At 44.7% G+C, this 11468-nt stretch overlaps 2 protein-coding genes across 2 annotated transcripts in view; one reads left to right on the top strand and one right to left on the bottom strand.

The window, feature by feature from the left end:
* Positions 1-4774: 4774 nt before the first annotated feature.
* LOC310685372 (uncharacterized protein) lies at positions 4775-10163 on the bottom strand. The gene is made up of 5 exons (XM_083457636.1): positions 10032-10163; positions 6970-7125; positions 6000-6128; positions 5774-5911; positions 4775-5219 (listed from the first exon to the last, which is right to left on the bottom strand). The coding sequence occupies exons 1-5, from the start codon at positions 10119-10121 to the stop codon at positions 5130-5132; spliced, it is 603 nt and encodes a 200-aa protein (XP_083313762.1). The 5' UTR covers positions 10122-10163; the 3' UTR covers positions 4775-5129.
* A 138-nt stretch (positions 10164-10301) lies between these two features.
* Positions 10302-11468, top strand: part of BBS12 (Bardet-Biedl syndrome 12) — a 7010-nt gene continuing 5843 nt past the window's right edge. The window contains exon 1 of the mRNA XM_083457300.1: positions 10302-10438. The gene's annotated coding sequence lies outside the window, so the exon portion shown is untranslated. The remainder of the gene's footprint in view (positions 10439-11468) is intronic.

The following is an 11468-nucleotide window of genomic DNA, read 5'->3' on the forward strand; positions in this document are numbered from 1 at the left end:
AACGTAGGACAGTGATCCCGGATAATCTGACTATTTTGCTGGAATCTTCTTCAGCACAACCCATAGATTAGAAAAATGCACAAGGAGCAGTGGTCATATGACGTGTGTTCATTTGAATTCAAATATATTAGAAAATTTACACGTGTACACATTTTGTTTTTGTTATACTAAATTATGTATATTATGCAGTAAGAATTGCAGTGTTATCTAGTATACTGGTCATCATGTTGCTTGTGTTGTTTTGTGTTAAGTTTGCAACACAAGGGTTTGTTGTTCTGTACCTCTCAGACTGTTGGCATCATTGTATATATTGAAGGTAAATGGTGTGGTGTGTTTCAAGGGTATGTGCTGGTGGGGCATGCGTCTGGAAACAGAAAGGATGGATAATGTAATCTGAGTCCTACGAATTTCCCTAATTTCTCATTATTTAAATGGTAGGCCACCACTAGACCTTTTGGTGTAGTTTCATAGAATTTTTCTCTGAGTACTTGGAAGTTTCTGAAAAATGTGTGCTGTTGATTTAATAAACACACTTTCCAGTCACACAAAAAATCAAGAGAGTGCACAACATATTCAAATACAATAGTCTAAAACAATACAAAATTGTCACTAAAATGACTAACTCAACTTTTGAAAATTAAACAACTGGACAGGCCTGCTGGCATTAAATGGTCTTCAAGAGATGCCTGGAAATTAGTAGCTGGGAAGCATGCTGAATCTCTGCTGGGAGGAGTATTCCACAACTGGGGCCAGTGACACAAAATGGCCTAGTTGGAGCAAGTTGGGTTTCTGAAACCCTGGGATAATTAACAGCTCAGCTGGAATATAAGGGCTCAGGCAGACCGTGTCAGGCATCAGAGAATCCGATCCTCCCATGGCAGGCTGCCAGGGACAGACAGATAAGAAAAGCTCTTACCAAAGTCTTTTATTCAATATTCACAGAGAGAAGCTTAGAAAGGCAACCTCTTGGAGTAATGGCGTTGCTCCAAGTAAACTCCACCCCTCTTTCCTTCTCAATTGTCAACAGCACACCCCCCCTTACGGTGGCTGTTTAAGGCCATTTGCCTTTTAGCTCTTTGCTCTCCTACTTTCATTGCTCACCGGGTTCTGGGAGAAAGGGGGTCTGGAATGCTTTCTAGTGATAACATGTCAGCCAGCTGCTCTGGTTCTGCTTGCTTCCCCCCTTCTCCCGTTATTTCCCAGCTTTGCCCCTCATCTATCTCTGAGCCATGACCTTCTGGAAACCACTGTTGTAAATCTATACTGTCTTCCTCTTCTCTGGAAGATTGAGGCAGAGGGGGAGGCAGTCTCCACCATTCCTCCTCAGTCCAGGCCCTGACAGTAAGGTACCTTGCCCCCAGTTTGTCTGGGGCTTTGTATATTATTACAAGAACCTTGCCAACATTAATGGTACATTGCAATGTTACTTAAGCCTCCCATGTATCATACTGTAAACCACAATTAGTGAGTCAAAATCTAATGAGATGCCTCTTTACAGTCCAACAGGAATAAGTGGTGAAACTGTAAACCCACTGAAGAATTCAGTGAATCATACCTACATCTAGGTCTCCCTCAGTTCTCTACAGCAGCTGCTTAAATATGAAGTGGAAGGAATAAAAGCACTAAATGATTTAGAAGTACAATAAGGATTCAATTATCTTTATTAAACCAGAACCAAATAATAATATAAGTCAGATATACATGTAAGCAGAACATTAAAAACAAACAGGAAATTGGAAATGAGAGCAGAGTAGCTCCAAAGTGTTATGCCTTGGAACATGAACAAGTAAATAACTTCAGACTGCAATTAAAGAAGAAGGAAAGATCAGACAAATAACCCACAGGTGTACAGATGAAGTAACTTTCAAACTTGGCCCATCTTACCAAGTTTCACTATGAATAATAAAATGGAACTTAAACCAAAGGGGGGGGGGAATCACTACTGTTCCCCATTATTACCGTAAATGCAAAGAAAAAAAAAGGTAGGTGGAGATCATGTTTCCAAGGCATCCCGTTAATCTGTTACATATCAACAGTCCCCAAAAGCCCCAAACGAAGAGAAATCCCCCCCATTCATTGGCAGACTGCATGCCGCACTTCACGTTTTCTTCACCGCCATGCCCAGGCGTTGTGACGCCAAATGAAATTCTGACTTCTTTTTTCACATTTCCATTTCTGTTTATCAGATTTCCTGCCTGCCCCAAATTGTCTGTATCTCTGGCAATCTAAATCTTGATCCTTGTACACAGTGGCTGGTGACTAATGTAAAAAGTAAAAGTTCCTCTTCAGGCTCCTCTCTCAAAGTGTTCCAAAGTGCGCTTCCTGGTGTCTAAGGCTCACTCGTCAGGCTTGCACTTCTTCCAAACGTATATATGGATATAAGAGCCCTGCTGGATCAGCCCAAAGGCTATCCAGTCCACCATCCTATTCTCACAGTGGCCAACATGAGGCCTATGAAATGCCCACAAACAGGACTGCATGTAACAGCACTCTCTACCCACTTAGTATACTGGGCAAGTCAGATTCAAAGACATACCATCTGACAATGGACCTTATCCTTCATGAATTGGTCTAATCCTTCTTTAAAGCCATCCAAGTTGGTTGCCATCACTACATCTAGAGAGAGAAAGGATTGTATAATTAAACTTTCTCCATCCTGTGTTCTAGCATTAGGAGAAGAGAAGGGAAACTTGTTTCTATCAACTTCCTCTTCTATTGTGTCTACCCCTTACTCACTTTTTCCTAAATTAAAAAGCTCATAACTTTTCCTCACTGGGGGCGGGGGACTCAGGCAAGGTTTCTTTCGTGAGAGTGTTGCACTCCAAAGTACGCACAACCTAAACACTGCAAGAGCTGGTTTAGAACATGCTGGAAGTCAAACATCGGAATCCTCTGCTAGGCCCATAACCTACTGTCAGTAGATCATTGATGGCTAACCCAGCAAAACTGTAAAATCATCCCTACCTTGATAAAGTACCATAGCTGCCTGCATTTTTAAAGGGGGGGGGGGGCCCTCTCGGGTACAGTCTAATGCTGGTTTATTGAAGATCTCATAAAATTAAAAACCGCATCATATGAGACATCAAGCAGTAGATTACATACATGCATTTCCTACATATAAAACACCTAGAATGGAAGGAATTGACACGTGGTCCTGCTTAGACTGTGAGACAGTAATTTCTTATATAACGGCCCAGATACTAGCCACAAAAAAGTTGTTAACCAACACCAAGTAACTGTTTCTAGAAAAAATGAACTTCTTAAAGCATTTATTGCACTGACGCTTTCAGGGAAGGTTAGGAATTTATATGCACTTTCATTGGAAAGATCACCCACATATTTGCTTATTTAAGATATTCCACATCACAGATTCAGGCACCCATGTGGAGGATCATGCCACTCAGAAGAAGCTGCCATGTGAAAAGCAATGATTTGGCATATGGACCTCACTGTGTGGCACTGAGTGCAAGACCTAGGCAAACCCGACATTAAAAACATGCCAAACCAAAGTCACCCTTAGATGGCTTGTGTTAACTTCACTGGGGCTACTCCCAGAATGAAAGAAAAAGTTTGCACTTAGGTCTTTGCAAAACTCAAGGGCTTTGTAAAGTAAACATTTATATAATTCTATAAGATCAGACTCAGGGACACGGGTGGCGCTGTGGGTTAAACCACAGAGCCTAGGACTTGTCGATCAGAAGGTCGGCGGTTCGAATCCCCGTGACGGGGTGAGCTCCTGTTGCTCGGTCCCAGCTCCTGCCAACCTAGCAGTTCAAAAGCACATCAAAGTGCAAGTAGATAAATAGGTACCGCTCCAGCAGGAAGGTGAATGGTGTTTCCGTGTGCTGCTCTGGTTTGCCAGAAGCGGCTTAGTCATGCTGGCCACATGACCCGGAAGCTGTACGCCGGCTCCCTTGGCCAATAAACCGAGATGAGCGCAGCAACCCCAAAGTCGGCCACGACTGGACCTAATGGGGTCCCTTTACCTTTATAAGATCTGACTAACAAGATTGCAGCCGTGTGGCATACACTGTAAGTACCTCCATATACAGCAGGGACAGGGAACCTGTGGTCCTCCAGATGTTTAGGGATGTAACTCTCCTCTGGCCAGGCTGGCTGCGGCTGATAGGAGATGAAATCCCACAACAGCCTGAGGTGCACAGGTTTCCCATTCCTGATACAGAGCACTGTTGATAGCTGAATCCCAGTGATATGGGTTAAAATTCAAATAGTGGGGGGTCAAACAAGATGCAAGAGAGGAGAAAGGTGATCATGAGTGACTGTCCATTTGATCAGAGGACCAACAGGAGAAGGCAGTGCTTAACTCTTCCCCCTCCAGATGTTTTCCTGCTCAAAATTCCATCCCCATCTGCTCCTCACTAGCTGAAAAGGGCAATTTCGAGAAGAAACTACTGGAGGGGAGAGGGTTAAGCAGCTCCAATTTGTCCCCTGACATTTCCCTGATAAAACTGGACCACCCTCACATTTAAGTTGCATTAAGGGTCAGAACTCTGCTTGGCACTCCGTAAGGAACTGCTGGCATCCAAAACCATCTACCTCATAATCTCTCCCCTTCAGTTAAGAGTACCATCCTTTCTTCTTTCAGTGAGGAAAAAATTGAATGTTGCTACAATTAAGGCTCACACATATTCACCTGTGTAGCTGAGCGAGGAACATGTTATTGACAAATAAAGATCTTATCACTTTACCATCCAAACCAAACATATGTTGCTGCAAATTCTTTAATGAAGAATTACAAGTCACAATTCTGGTGTAATTTTTGTTGTTTTTAATGGGGTAATAAATCATCGTGATATCTCTCAAAGTCCTAGGAAGGAGGCTACCTGTGCTCTTACATTTTGCAAGTTTTATAGTGTGAACAAATCTTAATTTGGTCAGATACGAAGCAGAGTTTTTGAGTCAGGAACTGTTTCAATCCAGCACCTTAAAAGAACAACCCCGAACCTATTTGGCAGATATTCTCTCTCTCAATCAATCTCAATCTCTCTCTAAAAAAAGCACCAATCATCTCCCTCCCTCAATCCAAACCTGGAATCCTATTGAGCTGATCAAAGAATAGCAGAAATATTTTTAAATCTTTGCGGGTCACCTTTTAGGTAACATAGCCATTAATATAGACTGGTCTTTTTCATGATTCTCAAGAACTCCTGTTCATCTATTTCACCATCGCCATCACGGTCAGCTTCATCTATCATTTCCTGTAAAAAAAACACTGAAGATTAAGCACTGACCTGGAAGCATCCAGCACTCATTTTGTTAAGTGTTTTCTCAGCTCCATTATAATGCCCAAAATTGAAATGCTTGATGAATAAATATCCTAAATACAAACAGCAAACTCTTTTGCCAAATGCCTCTGCTTATGTAGTCAAAACAGAACTGTTTAAACACAAGGTATCAGCAGGATTTGAAGACACTCATGTTTTCAGAACTACAAAAAATAGTCTTCTTTTTCCCCTTTCTCTTGGGGGAAGGGGGGGGGGCAAACTTCCAACAATCAGGACTGAGCATGTTCAGTTCTACAAAATGATCACTGCATGTTGCAGGAGTGCGGAGAATACCAGCAAGGGGGAAATAGAACACCATATCCTGGAAGAGGTGATGGCTGAACAGGTGTACTTCAGAGCCCTCTGAAATATGCACAAATACCATTAAACAACCCAATGACCCTCAGTGCTGCCAGCTCCAACTATTACCCAACTATTTAAAATATGCAGCATCTATGAATAAAGGCTTGGCAAAGCAAAACATTTACCTGTAACTCTTCATCTGTTAAGTTTTCTCCAAGTTCCTTGGAAACTCTCTTTAGGTTTTTAAATGAAATCTTGCCTGTCCCATCATCATCAAATAATCGGAAAGCCTTTAGGATTTCTTCTTTGGTATCTTTTTCACTCTTTGAAGAAAAGGAAGGGGGAGAGAAGTAAAAAAAGAAGAAGTGCTGACTCTTACTCCAACTGCACAAAAGCAAAATTATGTCTTACCATTTTTTGGGTCATCATAGTCAAAAAGTCTTCAAACTCTATGACACAGCTTCCTTCTTTCCCGATATCTGCTACCATCTTTCTAATTTCTTCTTTCTTTGGCTCAAAGCCAAGAGCACGCATTGCAACCTGTAATAGAAATGCAAACCACTTTTACATACACAAGTTGGTGTTGGAAACATAAGGGAGAGCCACCTGGAAGCTTGTGTGTCTTATGGGGACCAGCTGATTAGCATGACAGGAAGCTGCCTTAAACCTAGCTCAGTATTGTCAACACTGGCTGGCAGCAGCTTCCCAGAGTTTCAGACTGGTATATATATTTTTCCAGCCCTATCTAGAGGTTGAAGCTGGGACCTTTTGCACGCAAAGCAGATGCTCTATAACTGAGCTATGGTCGTTTCAGTTTGTGTATTAATAAGCTACATTTTTATGTATGTAGAAATAGTTCTGAAGCAAGAAACAGTCAGCCTTCACTTACAAAAACCACAAACCTGAGAGCATGCCTCACTAAAATCAATAGGGCTTACTTCCAAGCATACATGGTTAGGATCGCACTAGGTAAAGGTAAAGGGACCCCTGACAGTTAAGTCCAGTCGCAAACGACTCTGGAGTTGTGGTGCTCTTCTCGCTTTACAGGCCAAGAGAACCAGTGTTTGTCCGCTCTGCAGACAGTTTTTCCGGGTCATGTGGCCAGCATGACTAAGCCGCTTCTGGCAAACCAGAGCAGTGCACAGAAACGCCGTTTACCTTCCCGGCGTAGTGGTACCTATTTATCTACTTGCACTTTGACATGCTTTCAAACTGCTAGGTTGGCAGGAGCAGGGACCAAGCAAAGGGAGTTCACCCCGTCGTGGGGATTCGAACCGCCGACCTTCTGATTGGCAAGCCCAAGGCTCAGTGGTTTACACCACAGTGCCACCTGCATCCCTAGGATCGCACTATAAATCACTACAAGAATACACACACATACCTTTAATTCTTTAACGTCAATGGTGCCAGATCCATCGGTGTCAAACAAATCGAAAGCTTCCCGGACCTCCTGCTTTTGCTCCTCGGACAATTCATGTTTCAGCCCACTTTTCCTTCGCAGGTTAGCACCCAAGGTTGGTCTTCTAAAACCGGATGCCTTTCATTAAGCGAGAGAAAGAGAGAATTTAAAAAGATTATTTGCAGAAAGCTAAAAATACAAAAATACATAGTTATCACATTCTAAAAAAAAATAATAATAATGTCTACATGTATTTGATTTGCCAAAGTTGCTAAAATTAAAGAGCAGAGGACTTTTGGGCTGCAATTGTTTACCTCCCCGCCCCTCACTGTTCTGTATTGAAGTACCTATTATGACTACTCGCGCAAAGGTGTTCTCACAGGTCTATATTAGATATGGCACCAGATCAGGCAATACAACCCCCTTCCCCCAGATCTGGCCCATCACATATTGGGGAGAAAGCACGCACAACTCTTTCCCTCCTTCCTAGCACACCAGCGTCACCTGCCCCTCCCCATCTCTACCTGTGGGGATGGAATGTACAACGGCCGCCCACATGTGTACAGCTATCAATGCACATAGGCAAAAAGAAAAACATCAGGTTTGATTTTCCTATTAAAAGCAGGAAATTAAGCACGCACACAATTATCATCTACGCACATAGAATTGTGCAAGTGTCACTGGGTTTTTCCCGCCTCGCATATACCATGAAGGGCATGGCAGACATGGTGGGTGGAGACAAGCTGCACACACATGCTCACCTCCACAAACTGGGGAGATGCATTGTCCAAGGCAGCTCATTCAACAAATACATGTTTGAACATACACAGGCAGTCCAGCTGTGTTGTATAAGCCTTTGCCCCAAGTAAGCATGCAGCCGTGCCACCTCACCCTATGCAAAGAGGAGGTCTAAGTAGATAGGCACAGACCAGTACCTTTCAATGCAGCTACTAAGCTCGCTCTTCACTTTCTCAACACCACTTCTGAAGTCACTTCTCTCTTCTGTTTGGCAGCCCTGCTTTGCACCCATTTTCACCTTCGCCCCTGTGTCTATGCCTCCCCTCTTATTTTGTGCAATCCACCCTTGCACACAGCCCCTCCCATGCTAAGCTGGATCTTCCTCCCCATCCACATATTGAACCACTAAGCACCCTTTTCACCTACTGCCCACTTATTAAGCCCACCTGTTCTTCACTTTCCTGTCCTTGTTTTCATTATCCTATACCTTCTGCTCCCATTTTTGCAACTCCCTTCATACCCATTTTCACCTTTACCCTGCATTCTCTTCTTCATCCTCCTTTCGCACAGGCCACACCCACTTTCATATTTCCTCGTCTATTTCGCAGCCCACACACTCCGTTATTATCTTCACCCTAACTCCTTTTTTCAACTCCCCCTTACACAGAGACCACATCCGTTCCCATGCTGTAGCCACTTTTGCTGTGATTATATAAGTTGCTGTATCTTTAAGGCAAATAGAATCTTAGAGAACCACACCTGCCAGTTACTTTGTTCAGTTAGAGAAGGTTCAGTTCACTTGATAGATGTTGTACCTATACATACATGGGTGTTTATGCTTGCTAATAAAATACCTATTCTAAATGATTACATTGAATCTGGAACTTCATGTTGAAAACAACACATGGTACCAGGGATGAAATACATTGTGCTAAAGTACTGTGGAATATTTGAGGGCTCTGCATCCTTTTAACTCTTTCACACAGGGCAGCTGAGGAAAGGAAGAGGGAGAAAATTTGAGTACAGTGGTACCTCGGGTTACATACGCTTCAGGTTACATACGCTTCAGGTTACAGACTCCGCTAACCCAGAAATAGTACCTCGGGTTAAGAACTTTGCTTCAGGATGAGAACAGAAATCGTGCTCTGGCAGCGCAGCGGCAGCAGGAGGCCCCATTAGCTAAAGTAGTGCTTCAGGTTAAGAACAGTTTCAGGTTAAGAACGAACCTCTAGAATGAATTAAGTACTTAATCTGAGGTACCACTGTACAAGAAAAAAATGAGAGGCGCTGAAAAGAAAATGGCAGTTTTAAACAGTGGCAGAGGGCGACAGTGAGTGGAAAATTGAGGTTTTAAATAACAGAGCAAGCAGAAGGAGATAACTGAAGGGGAAAGTGGTGGTTTAAAACAAAGCTTCAGAAAGGAGTGGAGAGAGGCTCTGTTGTGTTACCTTTTCGGTGTTAGCTTCTGTTTTGTATGCACCTCTGCTATTTCTCCTTGTTAAAACCTTTTTTGCAAATCTATTCAGACTTTTCCCACTTCTTTCCCCTCTCAGTGTCCTTCCCTTCTAGTTCTCATGCCACAGCCACAGCTGTTGTGCAACCTGTCTTCTTTTTGACTCCCCTACCCCTACCCCACCACGACTTCATGCAAATCCAGGATTGTGATGTGACACTGCAAATCTTCTAGTGGAGGCTGTGTGATGGCGGTCTTACCATTATACACACACATGCACATTGTGTGAAGAAGGCGTGTTGAATAGTGGCTGTTCAAACTGCCTCAGAGAAGGAATGCTGCTTGCTACTTGGAGGCACGACACAAGTTTGCACAGACGTCTGGCATGTGGGGCAAACCGAGCAGACCCAGTCACCCTGAAAGCCAAGTAACCCTTCCCCCAACTAAGTCTAAAAAGTGGAGAGGGGCAGGAAAGATGGGGGCTGGCACAAGAGATCTAGGGCTTGGGCACTGCTGCTGGAGGCATCAGTTATAAAGCTAAATGGCACACTTACCTGCAAGGAACTCAGTGGGTCTTACTTGCCTGTAAACATTCAAAGGAGCATTGTGTGCTGCCAGATTCGTATTGGCGTTGTTTTTACTCGCCTCAGCTTATCATAGGAAACCGCGAGAAAACCACGAATAACATGATGGGTGGGGGGTGAAAGATGTTCCGGGGTGGGCAGGCTTTGAAGAGATTGGAATGGGCGGGCAAACAGACAGATTTACCAGCTCTGGTCCTCATAAGTAGGAGGCGGGAGCAGGCACTGTTTTATAATGCATGGAGAACTTGCGGGCAGGAAGCACAACTCACCATTCTGTAAAATGCGTCTCGCCCCGCGCTTGGTTCGCTCAACGAAGAGGCGGATGCCGACTCTTCAACCACCTGCGTTCTCTGACTCATGCCGCCCCGCCCCTCAAAGCTGAACACTGTCCAATGACAGAAGGGATTCCCGGCAAGCCCCGGCTCCTTTTCTCTTCCTAGGGCCAACCAGGCGGCAGGAGGGGAGTTGCGGGCCTTGTGACATCACGCAGAACGCTGTTGCCGTTTCTGGCTGGATACACAAACAAAGCGGAGGCGGTGTCCTGGCAACCGCCCCCCCCCTTCCCATCGGAGGGCGCCGGCGTGCTGTGAACAGGGAGGAGAGAGAGCGGCCAGGGGCTTGATTTATGTCAGGAAGCTGGCCCCTTCCCCATTTGCACTGCGGAGTCCTGGAATAAGTGAGGGAGCAAAAAGAAGCAGGAAAATAAACTGCCTTTTAGCATGTGCAGAGTGTCTCTACTAGTACAAATCCCTTAGATGATAGTCACATTGACCCGGGTGGGGAGAACCCTGAACGCCATAGTGCGGTGATGCTTTGGAGCTCTCCAGGACGCTTCTTCGGCGTGAATGTTGATACTGGACGTAGGTTGCGCAGGTATCAGGGAGCGAGGGAGGAACAAGAGAGTATAGGAGTCAGAACATGAGGTGAAAAGGCTTCAGTCTGCAGTCTGTCCCTGCAGAGGGTTCTCCCTGCACGCTTTGCACATTAACCACGCAGTCCTCTTTTGCGCCCGCTGACTTAAACGGGACTTGGCTCTCCGGGAAGTGCACCCAGTAATAAGGCTGCAGTTAATGTGGTTCCTGGGTGAGGAGAGTTCGAGCCGCAAACACTTCCACTTTGAGAAGCGAGTTCCAAGAATTGGCAGGCAAGCAGTCGCACTTTCTAATCCTTTCGGTGTTGGTTTTGCAAGTCGAGAGGCGGGTGAATACACGCACGCATGCACAGTGCACTTCTCTGAACTATTACACTTAAACGATACTTTCAAGGCAGCATATTCAAACTAATTACAGTCAATACATCTCTTTTCTGCGAATCTACAACGGCTCAGAAGAAAGAAATAGCGGCTATGACTGAGCACAGAGAAGCGCGGGGGGAGGGAATCGAGAAAATCCAGTAGCAGCAATTCTTATGCCTTAAAAAAAATGTGTGTGTGGTCCCTTCCCTCTTCAGAGACCACCCAAAAAATGCACGGGGCACACCTCTACTCTTTTGTATTCTCTGACTGGTCTCCGGCCAACGGCCACTGCTCTTCCACTTCTCTTGTCCCGCCCCTTTACCTTTGCATCCCAACTAACAGCAAAGGCTGGGCTATCATCCCAGCAAGGGCTGGGTAAGGGCAAGGGCTTCAGTAGATGTTACTGAGCGTGCTCGGAGCTCAGGAGCATGCTCAGTAGAGTGCCTTGAATTCCGTCCGGGGCGGGCAAGAG

Source organism: Podarcis tiliguerta (assembly GCF_965153285.1).
Source record: "Podarcis tiliguerta genome assembly, chromosome: 9".
Taxonomy (NCBI): domain Eukaryota; kingdom Metazoa; phylum Chordata; class Lepidosauria; order Squamata; family Lacertidae; genus Podarcis; species Podarcis tiliguerta.

What these genes read in the sequence shown, in the direction of transcription:
- LOC310685372 (XM_083457636.1), bottom strand. Translation starts at nt 10,121, where the DNA reads ATGAGTCAGAGAACGCAGGTGGTTGAAGAGTCGGCATCCGCCTCTTCG. An exon ending in GAGACGCATTTTACAGAATG is followed by an intron (nt 7,126 to 10,031) that starts GTGAGTTGTGCT and finishes GCTTAATGAAAG; the next exon opens with GCATCCGGTTTTAGAAGACC. An exon ending in TTGACGTTAAAGAATTAAAG is followed by an intron (nt 6,129 to 6,969) that starts GTATGTGTGTGT and finishes TTTCTATTACAG; the next exon opens with GTTGCAATGCGTGCTCTTGG.